This window comes from Dipodomys merriami, unplaced genomic scaffold (assembly GCF_024711535.1).
Source record: "Dipodomys merriami isolate MVZ:Mamm:240054 unplaced genomic scaffold, mDipMer1.0.p SCAF_16, whole genome shotgun sequence".
NCBI lineage: Eukaryota > Metazoa > Chordata > Mammalia > Rodentia > Heteromyidae > Dipodomys > Dipodomys merriami.
This window is the reverse complement of record NW_027202937.1, coordinates 17,469,993-17,489,154: the sequence shown is the minus strand read 5'-3', so window position 1 is coordinate 17,489,154 and position 19,162 is coordinate 17,469,993. Positions and strand designations below refer to the sequence as shown.

The 19,162-nt window shown below is 38.9% G+C and overlaps 1 protein-coding gene and 1 non-coding gene across 2 annotated transcripts; one reads left to right on the top strand and one right to left on the bottom strand.

Annotated features, from left to right (window-relative positions):
* The first annotated feature begins 1,678 nt into the window (after positions 1-1,678).
* On the top strand, positions 1,679-3,830 carry Hdgfl1 (HDGF like 1). Its single transcript, XM_070023474.1, has one exon. The coding sequence runs from the start codon at positions 1,726-1,728 to the stop codon at positions 2,512-2,514; it is 789 nt and encodes a 262-aa protein (XP_069879575.1). The 5' UTR covers positions 1,679-1,725; the 3' UTR covers positions 2,515-3,830.
* Positions 3,831-16,828: 12,998 nt separating this feature from the next.
* On the bottom strand, positions 16,829-16,935 carry LOC138828526 (U6 spliceosomal RNA). The gene has a single exon (XR_011372277.1). It is a non-coding gene; the product is annotated as a U6 spliceosomal RNA (small nuclear RNA).
* Positions 16,936-19,162: the final 2,227 nt, after the last annotated feature.

Sequence of the window (19,162 nt, the reverse complement as noted above, 5' to 3'; positions counted from 1 at the left end):
AAAATCCCCAGAGAATCTTAGCTATAATTAACCAGCAGAAAACCAGAGTGGCACTGTAGCTGAGAGTGGTAGACTGTTAGCCTTGAGTGAAAAAAACTCAGGGTCTGAGCCCATGTCCTGAATTCAAGTCCCACAACTGACAAAGGGGGGAAAAAAAAGAAGCAAGATACACTGGCATGCACTCATGTGCACACATACAAGCTGTATAGCATGTAGACAGATAGGGTAGGAGGGTATCTGTAACAAACACAGACTGTTATACAAATGACTACACCAAATATAATCAAATATACCACAGTTACTCATGCAAATGAAGAACTGAATTTTCACCAATCATAGCACAGTCTCTCATGCAAATGAAGCACTTTGTTTGCACCAATCACAAGCCTTCATAGGCCTTAATCTGGACTACCACAGAAAGGGCACTGCCTTCAGCATAAGTGAAAATGGAGGCAGAGTCATCCAGAGTTCACCAAGGCTGCTATTTTTTAAGGTACTGTATTTCCAAGTCCAATGCAGCTTCTAGTGTCCTAAGTATAATCACTCTGCAAGTTATGTACAACAAGCCATGCTGTGAGGACAAGCCAGCTGCTTCACTGGCTGATAGTTCTTCACTCAAGGCATTCAAAATACCAGAGAAAGGCCTAACAACTGTTAATTAGGGAATCAAATAGCTCCAGCCCCCAACTTCTTAATTTATTTAAAGGAAAAATAAACATTAAAACGAAATGTAGTCTCATCTTACAAAAAAAAAAAAAGGCTCCTTAACAGTGATTTAACAGTATTTAAAGGCCTGTAACAATGCTTACTTAACTCCTTGGCCCACTTACCCCAGGGAGAGGCGGTCCTACTAATCTGCCTAGTAAGGAACTCAGTTTTCTCCTTTTATAGAAAGCCACTGGCTAGATTTACTCAGTGTTGTAATCATATAGTCATATTTTTCCTACTTTACATGGAACTTTTCCATGTAAAGTAGGAAATTTTGATACACTTGGTTCACCAAGTTCACGGTGCTGCAATGTACATTCTGTGACCCTGAGAGTATTTATAATGTGTCTTTGTTGTTGTTAACAAAGTTAGCTTCCCTCTAGACATCCTAAGGTAGGCTGACTCCTCTGAACAGACTTCTACCTTGTACTTGGGCCTTCAGTGAGACTCCAAGGTGAGTCCAGAGGAAATCAGAAAATGGCTGAGCTCAGGACCTCTCATATCCTCATGCAGTAGGGGTGTTTCCTGTAGGGAACAAGGACATGCATTGGTGCTTGATCATTTCTAGTTTTCAGGAAAACAACAACAACGACCAAAACACACTGAGCGATTCGCGTATTTTGTCAATGCACTTTTGTGCCCAGCGTGGCTCTTCTAGACGATTCCAGCACACGGTAAACTAGGCAAGCCCCAGGGCCCAAGCGCCCTGGGACTGATCAGCATTAGGCCCTTGTTGGCACCACTGCCTCCGAGCTATTCTACGTCCTTCTAGAAACCAAGGCGCCCCTTGGCGCTGGACGTGCGGCGTCCACGGTGGAATCCTTCCAGGATGCGGAAGCCCGGCCAGCGTCCGCCAGAGGTGGCATCACGTGGTCTCCGGCAGCATCACGTGGCCTCTTGCCACATCTCGCGAGACCCAGCCCAGCAGCTGCTCCTGCCACCGCCGCTGCTCAGACTCGGCCATCTTGGCCATCGCCTTCCGGGTGGTCACAGAGTCCGGCCTGCACGGCTCCTGCGATGTCGGGGTACATCACGTGCAAGTACAATAACGGGGACCTGGTGTTTGCCAAGTTGAAGGGCTATGCGCACTGGCCGGCGAGGATAGAGCAGATGGCCCAGCCCAACAGGTACCAGGTGTTTTTCTTTGGGACCCACGAGACGGCCTTCCTAGGCCCCAAATACCTCTTTCCGTACAAGGAGTCCAAGGAGAAGTTCGGCAAGCCCAATAAGAGGAGGGGCTTCACCGAGGGGCTCTGGGAGATCGAGAACAACCCGACCATCAAGGCTTCTGACTGCCGGGTCCTGGAGAAGAACCGCACCCAGGGGCCCAAGGTGGAGCCAGAGCCTAAGGCCCAGGAGGGCCATGCGGAACAGCCCAGCCGTGCGGAACAGCCCAGCCGTGCGGAACAGCCCAGCCGTGCAGAAGGCAGCCGGGAAGAGGTCCAACCGGTGGAGGACAAGCCCTCCCAGGTGATGGAGAAGAAGGAGGAAGGGAAGGAGCTGCTGAAGAGGAAGGCAGACATCCTGTCGGAGGGCTGCCCCAAACGCCCCAAGGAGGCCGCCTCCCATGGTGATGGTGAGGAGGAAGAGGGAGAGACGCAGGCAGCAGGCAGCAGCGAGTACATCGAACAGCTCCTCGTGGAGGTAGAAGGTGGTGGTGCCACATCAGAACCTGACCTGGCTTGGGGGCCCGAGCCAGAGCAGGAGCAGCAGCAGCAGCAGCAGCAGCAGAAGGAAGAGGCTGGCGAGGAGAAGGCCATAGAGAAGGAGATTCCTGATGGTGAAGATGGCAATGATGACCTGTAGTCACCTTGTTTCTAGAAGAGCCCTGACCTGCCCATATCGTGTCATGGCCTCTTGCCACGGAAATCTGCAAGTGGGGAGCTGTGAACTAGATCCCCATTTTTCTAACTGCTCCTCTTCACTCACCCTCTGTTGCTAACCCTGAACTCTGGAGATGGGGCAGGCCCTCTGGATGCAGCTGGCGACCTGACTCTCACGTCCCTCTTTGCCTTGTGATCTGAAGCCTCACCTCTCCAGGGAAGAAATGCAGCCACTGTGGTCTTCCACACTTAAGTGTTTTTGTTGAGGCTGGGAGGTGGCTGATATCACTTTCTGATGCTAGGCTCCCCCCCCCAACACCCCACTCCATACTCCCTGCCACCCCCATACTCCCTACCACCAGGCTTCCTGGACTTGTCTTCGAATGATGATAGGAATGAAGGAAGTAGGGGATAAAGAACAGGAGCCACTTCCAGGGACCTGGGAGCAGTGATCTTCAAACTAGTGGTGGTGGGGACATGAAGCTAATAACTAATTAACCTGTCTCCTCCCAGATCCATTATCCCAGTTTTTGAGATTGGGGTGGGGGTGGGGGAAGGGAAGTGACAACTATAAGGGGAAGACTGATAAATCCTTAAGTCAGCCTGGGAAGTTATGGGATTTTTTTTTTTTATTAAAGCATTTGGAACTCCCAGATTGTTTGTGGTTTCTGAAGGCTTGTTTTTACCCAGTTTCTTGAGTGGAAGTGGTAAGAAATAACTGCTGGGGCTACTCTTGTGATTGCCAGAGGAGACTTATTGTTGCCTCTTTCCATTTTTTCACAGCACAAGACCATTCTCCTGTCATATGTTTCACTCCGGTATTTTCTTTTTCATAAGGCATGCTAAAATGCCCTAAAATGGAGCCTTTGATAGTTATTATTAAAAGGATTCATGTCATTTTTTTTTTGGTTAAGAACCACCCCTGGATATGCCACCATTTGCTTTTAGCTTTCCTGTTGCTATTACCCCTATTTGTGAGATGAATTGAGGGATCTCTTTCTGTTTGGGGTTTGATTATTTTCTTGTGTTGTTGAGACTTTGGTGCAGTTATTTTTTATCTGTTTGCCCCATCTGGCTCCCTTAATGTCACCATATCAAATATGTAATCTACTGAGAAAACAGAAATATGTATCCCTTTCAACCTCATCCTGTTGGTCTCTCTTTGACTTTTCTCTTGACATTTTCACCCCTACTTCTCTCCTTGGGTTCTAATGAAAAATTGTTCACTATAGGTTTGGAAGTTTAGATCTGAGAAGCATAGACTAACTCAGTTCTAGGAAATAAAACCTACTGATTAAAACAAATCTCAGGCCTGTTTTTTTGTTTCTGAAGAATTGATTTCATCAATGAAATGTTCCTTTTGTTTTCTGTGTATCCTCTGTTAGAAATAACTACATACAGGGTTGTTTTAGAATGAACCCATGAGAAACCTTTGTGTTACCTTAAGATCTCTACTCTTGATTCCATCTCCTATACTCATTTTAAATGATTCGAACAAATAGACATAAAATTATTTACAATGTTTGGACAACAGAGTGGGCATTTTATTGCTGTTTTGATACTCTTCTTTGTCAAACAACTGATTTGGAGAAGAATAAGGACAATTGATTGGTATTTGTGAGACGAGACTACTTTGTCAAATAACACTGCTAAGATCTTTCTCATGAAAAGAAGATAGTTACTTTACAGTCTCAGATTAAAAATGTGTAATTTAGGATACTTCTCATTTTTTAGACATCTTATGCAAATATCTAGGTATATTTAAAGGTGTTTTATCGTGTGTTGGGATCCCAAGTTCTCCAATGTTCATTACTGCATGCAGTGTTGAAGCTTTAGTCAATATCAAACATGAAGGTATCAACAGAAGATAATCCTGTTTGCTATCTTTGTAAAAAAGTGCTATTATTTATAATATGTGACATAATTCATATCAATTACTGGTATTACAATATTAATCCTATTCACCAAATACCTGTTTTGTGCCCATGAAGAATGGCACAGTTTTTGGTTCAGAAGTTAAATGGCTTGTCTTGTATTCATGTATGCTTCTGGATTCTAACATGTATTTTACTGGAGTTAAATAAATTTATTCTCCTGAATTGCATATTCCATAAGTATTAGTGGTGGGTTCAAAAATTAGTGAAGAAGCATTTTCATATTAATAAGTTTAAATAAGGACAATAGTTAATACTGAGCCAGGGAGCATACTAATTTCTATATCTAATGCCTTTATTAATTTAGCTACCCAGTTAGGTAACTACAGTTATTGTAAATTTAGAGCTAAAGGAGCTGAAGTTCAAAGATAAGTAATTTTCTCAAGGCCATAAATGGCAAACCAAGAATCAGAGTCAGGTCTTTCTCATTTTAAATTATAGGTGCTTTGTTCCATTATATTTTATTGCTTCCTATTAAATAAAACTTCCTATTGAATAAGAGAGGAGCTTTTATTATCTACTATTTTGAGGTGAACATTTAAATTTGTAAGGTAAAGAATATATTAACAAGCATTGCTTTGTGGGTGTGTAGAAAAAAACACGGGTACCTGAAAATGGTTTGTGTTTAAATGACTTGATGAAATGACAAAAACAATTGCACATTCAATGGCTTTTAAGATGTATTTGACTGCAGGAAGTTTGAATATGGATGTGTACATTTGCCATAGGCAAGCATATGATTTTGATAAGGTTTTTATGGAGGCACATCTTTTGAAATGATTCAATAACCTGAAATACAGAAATTGAAATTACTGCTATCTGAGTTCTTCGTATTGTTTCTTTCTCCTTTTGTGTTTCAAATATTAAGACAGAAAAAGTTGTTTATTTATAAGTGACACATTTGTCTTCTCGATAACTATATTACTATAGTAAAGATGGAAATCCAATTAATAATACACATAAAGAATGATACACCTAGTTACCAAACACAATTACAACCTACTAAAGGATGGAGAAAAATGGTAAAATCTATATTCTCAACCTTCTTATCCTGAACAGGAGGCCCTATTTATATACTTGGGTAGCCAGGAGATATTTTTATGTGAAGTGACAAAGAAGCTGTTTAAAATTCCATGTAATTCTGCTGCTACTCTGTTTTCCTCTGAACAACGTGTGCCTCAGTGACACAATTACTAATCAATGATGAGTTACCTTACTGAATAAAGCTTGGAGCTTAACCTTTTGTTGAAACTGTGTTGTCACTAGCCAAATGTACTCAGGAATGTTCTGAAGATCTTGTTCATGCTTTCCTTGTAATGCATGCTTATCACATTTGCAGACACATTTTGCATACTGTTTTGTGTAAGGCTTTCGAAGTATTTGATATTTCACCCAAACATCACATTAGCAAAGGTCTAAGATGTCATTCAGGATTGCAAATTTGACTTTCTTTCACCCAAGATTTAGTTTTCACTTGCTCTACAAATTTTTATCGAGGTGTGACTGCTTTATTTCTCACACCTCTATTTTACTTTTCCTAAAAATATATATTTAGACACAGGGCATACTCTGTTCATGTCATTGTCAACAGATTTGTTAAATAACGCTTCTGCTACACATTACAGGTGCATGCAGCTCCCTGCATTTAGGAAGAACTGCCTCTTCTGAGCCTTGATAGCCACTCAAGGTAAGGATCACCTGTGTGTTCTTGTCCCATTGCTACTCACACTGCTTACATTTTAATTTCCTATGTTTTGTTTGCTCTTCCACCAAGCCCAGAAGAGAATACATATTTTTTCCATTAATACCTTGCCTCCAGTTGCAAAATATGCCAAAAAAAGCCCACCAGTGTTATTCTGAAATGCTTGAAGGTCTGTTATCAAATGCTCCTTGTAATCACGGTGCTGGAATGCTTCCCTTATAATCAGTGCTAGAATAAAAGCCATGATGTGATATTGAATGTATTGTGACTGAAAGCAGCAAGTCAGGGTAAACTGGCCTGTAGATTAATCATAGTGCTGGTAGGCATGAGGCTGTGTCCATGTAATTAGATACCTATATTGAGTGACTTAAATAAATTGGCAGTTCTCACAGACACATAGAAGTCTCCCTGTTGATGCTAAAGCAAAGCTATTTGTTCCTATTTGAATCACATGTCCTAGTGAAACCACACACTGGCATCATTTCTACAACACATGAGTCCCTATGTAGAGAAGGGGATGTACTAGTCACTGCCTATGTCTGATAAAAGCCATATATTATGCATTTAGTCAGTACTCTACAACACTTAAAGGGAAGTATGCCAAAGGTATGTGGTGAAGACAAGTCATTGTAGAAACCTCTCAAGATTTAATGTGTTTAAAAGGAATGGGATCAATCCTACCACAAATATTCCTGGTTCCCATCTCACAAGCCAGCTAGCTATCTTGGATATGAACAGTTAGTTTCTTCTGCTGCTGGTGGAAAAGCTGATTGTATTATCCATTATGACCTCTGAGTTAGAGACATCCTAAGTGATTCCCTAGACTAATTCTGGCAAGTTATTTTCTTTATGAAACTCTGATTTTACTGAAATGGTCTTGAGAATGCCAGAAGTCACAGCAAAAATTCCTCAATGGCTAGAAGCAGTGTTGGGCACATTGTTGACCAATGAGAGTGCTAGCCATAGAATTATCTAGATTTTGGAATAGAGACCAATAAAAACAAATTTCATTCGCTTCACTACCCTGGGGGAGAGTAAGTAACCAGGCATCTGGATCATCTGTGAATAATCATTTCACTTTAGCTTCAGTCATTTTGAGACAAGCCATTTCTTTTCACCCAGCTGTTTCCTTCTTTCTCCTAAAGAAACTTTTTCCAAATGATTTTCTCAGAATTAGATATTGCTCTAATAAGTTTCCCCTTAACATTTTCTTTTCCACTGTCTTAAAATTATCTTTTTATTGGTTTTTATCAACCAGTAGACCTTATATTGTATATAGACAGGAAGTATGATTATTTTGCTTATTCTAAAAACTCAACTAAGTGCCTCGTTCATATTAAACACCCAATAATTAGTTGTTAATTAAGAAATACATTAATGCATAACTAAGTCCTATTGCTCCTCCATTCTTACCCTGGCTTGACAACTGTCAATGAAATATAACTCTAGCAAAACACAGTAAAAAAATGGAAGTTTTCAAAATGAGTGTGGGTTCCATTTATTTAAAACGGTTGCAAACTGGGCATCATTGTATGTAATCCTAGCTACTTAATAGTCTGAGATGTAAGGATAATAGTTGTAAGCCAGCCCAGGCAAGAAAGTCCATGAGACTTTTATCTCCAGTTAACCACCAAAAAAAGCCAGAAGGAGAGTTATGGCTCAAGTGGTAGAGTACCAGCCTTGAGCCCAAAAAGTTCAGAGAGAGTGCCCAGGTCCTGATTTCAAGCCCCAGGGCTGGAACAGCAAACAACAAAAACTACAACAAAAGCTGTATTATGTGCTAGTCTCACTAAAATATCAAAACCTAGCAAGGCTAAAACTCAAGGAGGGTGAATCTGATTATTTTGGGTTCTAATCTGAATTTGAGTATAAATAAGTATGTGAAAGATAACATCTTCTGGACTATTTTTTTACAAATGAAATAATTCTTTATCAATTTCTTTCTATGTGGAAAGTAGCTTGATGGCTCCACTGTTACAGAACTATATACAGATCTCAGGTTCCCTCAACTAAGTTATGATAATGTCTTTGAGGTGACAGGTTTGTTTTGGGAAGCAAAGGAGCTCATCTAAGTGAAAAGGTCAAACATACTACCCAGCACAATAATATACATTATTGCTGTTAGTGTGCTTCTTTTCAATGTAAACCAGAAATCATACAATTGGAAATAATTGTAGCCTGACATATTACCTTTACTTAGAAAAACACTAGAGGCCTTTACCAGATGAAAGCAACTTGCTGGGATATATCTAAATCTATCTGTATCTATATATCTGCAGAGAGAGAGAGAGAGAGCGACAGAGACAGAGACAGAGACAGAGACAGAGACAGAGACAGAGAGACAGAGAGAGAGACAGAGAGACAGAGAGAGACAGAGAGGGAGAGGGAGAGGGAGAGAGAGAGAGAGTGTGTGTCTGTTTTTATGTTGAGAGGACTGAAATCTCATTCTTCTATTTCCTCATATTGCTCTTCAATAGCTCCTTTAAATTCCCTCACTGTTAGCTGAGTTATTTTATCTAGACATATCCAATTTTAAATATTCCTCTTTATTGGCATGACTCATCTCCTCCATGGCCAGTTTTATTGCTCTTGTTATTTCCCAAGGATCCACTCACTGTTTTCCAATGGGCATTTCTAAAATGCATCTCCTCAACTACTTTGTATTCCTGCCTTTTTTTCCAACTTCAGAAGAAGTAATTGTATTGCTGTAGTTATTTCTTGGCTCCCTGGCTGACTTCTTTTCCAATGAGCCTATCTTTTCACACATAATTTTAATGAGCTGCCCAACTCCATTACTAAAATGCACTGGAGTGTTACAAGGGTTTGACCATTCTTACCAGAAGCTCTCTCAGGTGACATGTCCTCCTGTGATTTACCAAGTGTCACTCCATTCTGCTTTCTCTTTCTCTTTTTTTATTCACACCTTGGCCAACTCTTCATCACAGTCATTATGTACCTCTCTTGGTGATCTACTTAACACTTTATTAAAAAATATGTTCAGCTCAGCTCTTTTCTCACTTGCTCTTCACTGGTCATCAAGACCTGATTTTCTTCCTTTCACTTGTGATTCTTCCAGGATATCAACTTCATTAATCATTACTTCTCCTCTTCATAGCAATGTCTGTATGTCTGCATTCCAGTCTGTGAAACATTGCCATTCCCTTCTAGTCTTTTCTCCTCCCTTTGCTATCCTTATTCCTACACTTAGATGCAGGCATAGCACTGATGTTACTCAGTGAATACTTTGATGACACATCAAAATGATTTTTAACATAACAAAATAGAAAAAAGCCATTCATATGAGAATCTTATTTCTATCAAAAATTAAAATATGTGGAATAATTTGTAGCACAATAATAAAAGTACTTTTGCAGTTTGGGGTTTGACAGGGCAAGAATCAGAGGCAACGTGATTCTTGCTAGGAGGAAGGAGGTGTTGCCTTCCTTGCAGTTGCATTCTTGGTTGAAAGTACTGAGGACAGCAGTGAAACAGGCACATTCTCCACTGCCATGAAGCTTACATCCCATGGGAAAGACAAGGATAGTCAGTAATGGAGATCATTTCAGAACGACCACAAAGTAGCACCAAGAATTTCTAAGTGAAGTTATTTTTAATTATGTACAAATTAAACATCATCTGCTAGAGGGCTTTTATTCTGTATTACCACATATTCATAGCTCTCTTGCCTTTACCAATTATTCCTGATCTTTTCAAGGCTAAGAAAAATATCCCAGAGATACCACCAGTAACTGTCCCTACACATGATAACAATAAGAATATCGTGCTTTGAGAGTGCACTGAGCACATGTCACATACTTGTTAGGCAAGTCCTATATCCCTTGAACTATGACTCAAGCAGTTTTTGTTTTAGTTATTTTTCAGAGCGGTCTTATGTTTTTGCCTGGGACTTTCCTGGGAACTTGATTTTTGTACCTGTGTTTTCTGTCTACAGAGATTACAGGTGTAACACCATGTCTCATGCTTCTTCTCCTCCTCTTTCTCCCCTTTCTTCCTCCTTCCTCCTCTGTCTTCTTCTTCCTCCTCCTTCTTCCTCTTCCTCCTCCCTCGTCCTTCTTCTCCTCCATCTTCCTCCTCCTCCTTTTTCCTCCTCTTTCCCCTCCATCTCTTCCTCCTCCTCTTCCTTTTTAAATACTGGGGATTGAACTCAGGGCCTTGAGCTCTACCAGTCTCACTCCAGTCCTGCTTAAGTTTTTATTTTCAGATAGAGTCACTTGCATTTCACCTGGGCTTGCTTCAGACCATGATACTCTTTCCTCATCATCTAATGGAGATTTTATAAGCATAAACTGCCAGGCCCAGCTTACTTTTGAGATATGGTTTCAATAACTTTTCCCCATGATGTCTTAAAAACATATTCCATCTATCTCTGTGTCCTAATAGCTGGGATTACAGGTATGTACAATCATATTCAACTTAGTCCTAGCTATTTGGGGGTCAAAGATAGATGGATTGTGGTTTGGGGTGCTTCCATTTTAGTAACTAGAGAAAGACACTTAAGAATAAAAATAAAAATATAAAAATTACATTTAATGTTCGAATGTTATAATACTATTTGGAAAACCAAAGTTGCATAAAGAAAGCTGTGGTGCATCAGATGGGGTTGAACCATTTCAACAGTGCTTTTTGGATGGTACCAAGTTTGTGTGAATGCCTTGGTTCTTACTTTTCCTAACTTTCAAGTAATGAGATCAGAATGTAAATGAATAGAGTAGAAAAGATCTTGAGCTGGGTGCCAGTGGCTCACACCTATAATGCCAACTCTCAGGAGGCTGAGATCTGAGGATCATAGATTGAAGCCAGCCCAGGCAGAAAAGTCCCCAATGAGACTCTGAACTCCTGTTACCACTCAAAAATGGGAAGGGGCACTGTGGCTCAAGTGGTAGAGCCCTAACCTTGAGCACAAAGAAGTTCAGGGACAGAGCCCAGACCGTGAGTTCAAGCTCCGCAATCAACAAAAAAAAGAAAGAAAGAAAGAAAGAAAAGATATCAAATCAATGTAATTGTTTAAGTATAAATAACTCAAACCTCAAGAATGTTATTATTTACATTAGTAGTTATACATCTCAGCAGAAATACAGAAATTTTTTTGGGAGAGAAAAAATGTGAGAGGTAGAAGTAGGAGGTGGGGGAAAAAGCAAAAGACAGAAACAGAGACAGAGAGACAGAATTAATATTTCTTGCTGTATTGCCTAGACAAGCCATTCTTTGCTTTTACCTCTTGTCTGCTGGAAATACAAGCATGTGTCACTGTGACGACTTATAAATTTTATAATGGTTGAAAAGAAAAATGGTATTTGTCAGTTTAGCATATGTGTGCGTGTATGTATGTGTGTGTGTCTCCAAGTGACTTCTTTTGAACTGTAGTATAGACACAATTTTACCTTTATTGTATGTAGTTTTGCTTGTTTTTATTCTTCCTCAAATAAAAAATACAACACGAATCATCAGATCCATTAAATTTTCTCCTCCATATCTTCTACAATGTCTGTATGAGTAGGTGACAAAGGATCACCTATGATTGTTAGCTGACCTGACTTAATGAAGGCACAGTGTAGGTAGAGGTGACTGCCCAAGCATTTTGAGAGCATGGACACATATGCTTCATGTGAGTTACAAGTCATGGAAGGAATGGATGCCAGGGAAGCTTGGTAGAGTTCTCATGAAGCACATTGCTTTTGCATCTCCTACAACTGGAGTTTTGTAGAGTGATATGTGTGCTTATTAGCTGATGTCACTCAATGCAAACTGAGCAGTTCGTAGTGGAGCATGTATGTGCTATTTGGGATTAATCTTAAATAGAAACTTTTATGTTCTGTCAAGGTTGAGACTTTACTTGGATTATATAGTGTTATTTCTGGATTAAATGTCATTAGTTTTGGTTCATTTTAGACTTTTGAAAGCTTTTTCATTTTTCTTCTTGTTCAGAATCCAAGTTGCTACTTTATGGCAATAATTTGAACTTGGTATAATAGAAATCAAATATGCTCCTAGTGTCCTGTATTCTAGCCAGTCTTCAAGGTTAAGTGTTATTGTTTTAGTAAAATATAGTCTACAATGCCAATATTTTAGATAAATGGTATAAAACTGTTTTGGACACTCATACAAAGTTTGCAAAGAGGTGAAGTAATTATGGTAAGTCAAAAGCTTCCTTTCATAATACAGAGAAAAATCTATACTTTCCTTATTTCCACTTGGTTGGCATTTCATTCCTAACAACCACTTACATGCTATCATTTTCTTTAGGTCTGAATGTGAGAGCCAGGTGAGGAAAAACATATAGGGTTCCCAGGAAAAGAAATGAATATATGTCTGAGCTGTTTGGGCCACAATGATTAATGAGATAGATGAGAATTCACCCTTTTGTATTCATTATGACAGTCAAGTTAGTGAACTGAACACGCTCTTGCAAGTCATGTTGACGTTTGAGTGTTGGGAAGATGTAATTCAGTGCAGTTATTCCCTGCTATTTTTAACATGGAATAGAGAATGATACAAATGATATTTTATACCCAAGTGCTCAGTGTAGAACACCCAAACAGAAACCAGAGTCCATTCAGCCTTCTTACACCTTCCTTAGGGAAGTTTCACCTTACATCAGCCCCCAAGAAACAAACTTTTATACATTCAGTAGAACAAACCTTGGACCTCCGAAGGTGGTCACCCCATGAACTTTTTGAAGTGAATCTTTCAACGAGGAATACAAAGAATAATGAACAGGTTTAATTTATAAGTTGCAAATGATCCCTCAACTTTTATACAGAAGTCATAACTTGCTGCATGTATAGCATCTCCCATTCCAAGGGAACCTTCTTCCAAAAGCTACATACTCTTCTTTTTCTGATTTTATAGATCTTAAAAATATTTACAAATTTTGAAAGGGTGGGGGAAATGTACCACACCACAGATGGTTGATGGCAAGGCATAAAGCCTCAGGTTGCCCTAGGAAGAGTGATTAAGCTGTTAAAATAAATAGATGCCTCTGAAAATTAAATGAAAAAAATTAGTGCAGTGTATTTCATGCAGACTGTTCTGTCTACACGGTTCACTTTCTGGCTCTGGAGGAAAGACTGTGGCATATTGCTGCTGCTGCTGCTACTGCTACCAACTACTAATAATGGCCATTACTCATAGCAGGGTGCTGGAGGTCACTAGCTTGGTCTTTGTGCAGAGGCTCCTACTATTCATCCTGTATTCTCTAAATTGTTAGCTATATCACACAGATTAAGGAGCCAGTGTATTCTTTGAATATGAGATGTAGATTTGACCTTGCATTGTCCTTCTGCATCTTCTGTGATCTTACAAACCTTGGACATAAAACTTTCAAGTAACCTTGTAAAAAATATCTCCAACTGTGCTTTGGTTTTTGAGTTTAAATCATACTCTTCCCATCATTTGTTGGTTTTGCTGTAAAGATGCCTGGGGCATCCAGCAGCAACTGAGGGGCAGACTTGTCATTGTTAGTAATTAGAAGGAGCCTGGTAGATTCAAGGTAGCTCAGAATTCCTTCTTTCTTCCTTGTTTTTTTTTTTTTCAAGAAACAGTAAATGTGTTAGTGAAATGTAGTTTGCTGAATTCATTGTAGCTATGTGGCTGTCTTTTTAACCTTGCTGCCTTGCTCATTATACATGCAGTCAGTCACCAAAGACCCTGGTTCCCCACTGTGCTCTTGAAGGCTGATGAAATAAATGCATCAAATATTAGATGAATCTTCTAGTCTTTCTCGCTGTTGGTAACTGCCTTTGAGATGTTAGCTACACTGAGATGGCTACAGATAGAAATAAATGCCTAATACTTCACATATGGGCTAGATAGGCACAGAACAAATACCTGATGCCTTAGTAAATAAATGATTAAATAGAACTGCTGTTGCTTATGATATTTCAAAGTCAGCAACTGGATTTTACTAGGGAAATTAATAGTGAACTATCTCATCTTGTAGATACAAGAAAACTGTTGCATAGAGGCAGATATCTGTGGCCTTTTCTCATTGTTGTCTTAGTTGTTACCAGCTTGGTAATACCTGAAGTAGAAAGTAGTTTGATTTTATATACAGTCTCATTTCAGGAGTTACTGTACTATCTCAAAAAAGTTATTGACACTTGGGAAAAGACTCCTTTTAATCTGGCTTTATTAAAAAACATAGGTATGCTATTTTAGGAAAAACAACATTAGTGCCGTGGTGAATTAATGGATGCACTATAATAAAATATTTTGTTATCATCTCAATTAGTAACTTCATAAATTTCAGAGTTTAAGACTGAGATTAACTAGAATCATTAATGTTTATGAGTCATTTATACTTCCATTTGGATATCCATATAGCTTATGAGCTCTTGTATTAAAAATAAAAATATTTAGCTTTCTTGATCTGTTCTTCAGTGTGCTAGCATAATCTTAATCTGAACTTTAGATATGGCTGGAATGGAATGAAATTGCATTTTAATGTAAATATGCACAGCAAGGATAAGCAATAAATTTTCTAATTTGTCTTATAGCATAATCATAAATAAACCTTTGGGTTTTTTCCTTATATGCAAAGTGCATTATCAACCTTGTGAATTCTGTTTTCTGTTATTTTTTCAGTTGATTAATATTTGTGATCTTGGGCAAATATTGAACTAAAGATAAAAGAATAAAAGTCAGACATGAAGATTATTTTTTCTGCTACCAAGCAACAGGATTGGGAGTTTTCTAGTTAAGAATTGATTATAATCTCAAAATGGCTTCAATCTGTGGAGACCATTCCCGGTGAGCAATTCTGCTCTGCCTCAGACACTGATACTAGAGAACAAGAAATTGAATAATAACACATACAAGATGATGTATATTCATACATGTTGTGGTTTGCATATTTGCTATCCTCATCGGATATTTGTTGAAGGCTTGATCCCCAGCTGGTAGCACTATTTTGGAAGGTGCCAGAAAGTAGGAGCTAAGGCCCAAATGGAGGAAGTAGGTCAGTGGGGAAACTCCCTAAAATGATATATATTGATATATGATATCCCTAAAATGATATACCTATTTTCTGTGGTTGCAAATTATTAATTTATATTGTAAATTCCTATGGGTTTCTTCTTTTTTTGGGGGGGGGTCTGGTCGTGGGGCCTGAACTCTGGGCCTGGGTGCTGTCCCTCAGCTCTTCAGTTCAAGGCTAGCGCTCTACCACTTCAGCCACAAGCCACTTCCGGCTTTTCTCTTTTTGCTTATGTGGTGCTGAAGAATCGAACCCAGGGCCTCAGGCATCTCAGGCATGCAAGGCAAGTGCTCTACCACTGAGCCACCTTCCCAGCCCCATCTGATGGGTTTCTGAAAGCTCTGTTTTAGCATTTATAACTCAACAGATATGTGTGTGTGTGTGTGTGTGTGTGTGTGTGTGTGTGTGTGTGTGTGTGTGTGTGTGTGTGTGTGTGTGTGTGTGTGTGTGTGTGTGTGTGTGTGTGCATGCATTTGTACTGGGTTTGAATTCAAGGCTTAGGTTCTGTCCCATGGCTTTTTCACTTGAACACTCTTCTCCGTGTGCCACAGCACCACTTTGAGCTTTTTTGCTTGTTACCAAAGATAACAATCTCATGGACTTTCTTGCTTGGCCTGGCTTCAAACTATTTTCCTCAAATCTCAGTCTTGTGTAACTGAGATTACAAGTATGAGCCACTAGTGCCTGGCTCTAGACATTTTTTTTAAACAATTTAACACTTGTATTTTTGTATTATTGGTGAAGTTCACTATTTTGTGAACTCTAAGGATAGATAATATGCTGCTCTAATATTCTTTAAAAATTAAATCTAATAATTTCCATTGTTTAGTTATTATTTCAATATAAATGTTTAGTTATTATTTCAATGTATAACTAAAGAGGTGTTAAGTTTATTCAAATAGATGTAAGAGGAGCATAAGATTCCTGAAGGTTAAAAGTGCAGGTGACTTACTTGAAATCCTTTCTATTCAAACAGAGCCATGGGACTTTTACTATTGCAATGTTATAAAACATGTTTTTAACTTAACTATCCTAATTTCTGGTTTCTGGTAGGAAACTCTAAATGAGATTCTCATGTGTTTAATGCCAGTGAAATCATCCACTGTGAGAGCTATGCGACTTTGCTTTTCTTAAGTCACTTGAGCAAGTCACCCTTAGGAAGAAGTTCCCAAGTTAGAGAATTGGAACCACTTACTGCCATTCAGCATTGCAAATTTCAGTCAAGGAAACAGGAAATGTGAGAACAGTGAACCTGCGTGTTTCTGACAGCTCCAGACAGCATTATCATAAAGGGTCAACTTGAGTAATGTCTTGTGTGCTATGTGACAATGAAAGCACATAAAAATCTGCGTAAACGTAGCTCCAGTAGTATCTCACATCCAGACCGTGATGGCTGTGATGGTAGGTTTTGCATTCCCACATCTATCTGGGGGAGGTCGGTGGGGTTTGCTCATTAGTTGGGATGGGTATCACATATCCATGATGATTATATTGGCATGTAATATTGACCCTATTTCACATTTGAAGTTTTAATTTAAAAAATTATCTTAAGTAGTTGTACAAAGGAGTCGCCATTTAACCAAGCAGTTTATGAATACAGTATATCTTGACCAATGTCAGCCCTTTCAACCGTTCTCGCCTATCCATCCCCATCATGGATCTTTCCTCATTCTTCTTAATTTTGTAGGATATACATTAGCTTCTTGTGCAGGGGCTATGCTAATGTTCTCTGTATCATTCCAATTTTAGTATATGTACTGCTAAAGCAAGTGCTACATATAGAGAGAAAAACCATGGACCCAAGAATAAAAATAAGAAGACGACATTGGGCACCTCCAAATAGTTATCATTAAACTTGTGCTTAAGAGATGCGCCCCTGGGAGTTTGGGGATATGAAAATATAATGTTAGGAGACCCCAACATTGAAATGTTGAGACTAATTCAGAGCCACAAGAGTGGTGGAGAAAGGTAACACTGATGTCCATGGTGTATGGACATTTAAATAAAATCAGAGCCTCAGTGAGCAGATGGTAGAGGCTTTTATTTCCCAAGAGACAAAAAGCTACCCTTCAGCTCAGCAGCTGGGGGGCTACTGTCTGCCCCCTGGGTAAATCAGCCCCAGAAAGTCACAAGTTCTCAGGAAAGCCAGTATTCAGCGTGACATTTTTAATTTTACTTAGATATAAAAAATATCTTTTCAGTGAGCTATATAATAAATACTTATATATTATATATTATAATACTTATATAATAAATACTTTGGTATGATGTTTTTACTTTCATTCAAATTAGTAAAAACAACAACAACAGAACAACTCTGAATTCTAGAAAGAACAACCAGCTTTTCCAAAAAGGAAACCAGGCAAGAAAAAAAAGAAGTTTAAAATATCAGTGCATGGAATTAGCATTGACAGAGTCTAAGTTCAAAACATATTTAAACTTGGTGACATGGACTAAAATATGCCTCTGCCCTTTATGTGTCATCTTTAAAAAAGTATTGTTTCAAGGAAAGCAACTGGAACACAGTGCTTTCTGTGGCTCAATGGTGTGGAGTATTTGCTGTTAACAGAATCTCATTGTTTGCAAGGGACATTTTTATTTCCTAATGTGAATGTAAGATACCTCCTTTGGGGTCAGAAGCATGCATAAAGATATATATCATTTGCCTTTTAACAGAGCTTTTTGGTGACTCTACAGTTTTAAATTGTTGTAAATGCCTCAAATATTCCTTACTGAATGTTTTAGCTATGTCCTTTGCAAATATGGATGGAAATAATTATAGTGAGGATGGCTTCATATGATGATGTCACTCTGGAGAAAACCTGCACCGCAAGGAACATTTCCAGTAAAGTATGGCAGAAACTGCAGGGTAATCAAAGTGCAAATTCCAATTTATTTAAGCAATATTGTTCTTGCTCCTCCATTTCACAAAGCTGTCCTTTCTCATTAAATTTTTGAAAGAGAAGGAATGAATTTTACCAGCACACATTTGAATGCTAGTTGACCTTTGTGAAAACTGCCTTGAACACGGGCATCAGCTGTCTTTTCCCACATGTGTGGACAAAAGGAAGAAATTGAGGTTTATAAGGAGTAAACTGAATATATGCAAGACTTGATGCCATCCAACTAAGCTTTTATTTGAAGTGAAGTTTGTGTGTATTGAAGAGAATATATTTGTCGATGGCCTTGAAGGGCTTGAACAAGATATGTGTCTGGAGATTTCTGTGTGCTCTGGATGGACCCTCCAGGGACTGGCTTTAATTTGATCAGGCCGTTGACGATACACTGTCTCTAGTACCTTTTGCTGTATGGTAATAAGTAACTAAATGAGTATAACTAGATTTGGTCACAGCTGTATCTTGGTGAAAGTTGGACAGAGTTCAGTGCCTTTGATTATTTAATCGTTTGTTTTGTTTTACCAGATGTTTATTAAACATCACTGAATAACCAGTCTACTGGGTAGTGGGATTACAACATTAAATAGACTAGTTCTGCCCTAACTGTGCTCATCATTAGGAGGAATATTCTTATTAAGTAAGCAGAAAACTATAAAACAGTGTGGTCAATTCTGTGCTGTAAATAGGCCCAGGTTCTTTAGAGTGCCCAGAAGGGATCCTGTTACAGAAATGGCGATATCTGATTTGAGTTAATAATGGGATAATCAATCAGGAATGGGGAAGGTGAAAGAAAGTCAAAGCAAAAAGATCAGTGTTTTCAAAGCACCAAGTATAAGGAATTATGAGGAACATGAGGAAAAAGGCACTTTGCTTTAGCTGTGAAGACAATATATGACAATGAGTAAAACATCCAGTGGGAAAGAAGAAAACAAAAATTTGAATTTGTCTTTGCCATTCCATTAAACATACATTGATTCTGTTGTAGAGATAAAGGTTAGTAATTGATAGAACTTCTCTTAGAGTATTGGAAGTGGGGGGAGGAGGAGGGGACTGTCTCTGACACTTGTGCTTTGGAAGACCTGAATTTTGTTATGTACATGTTA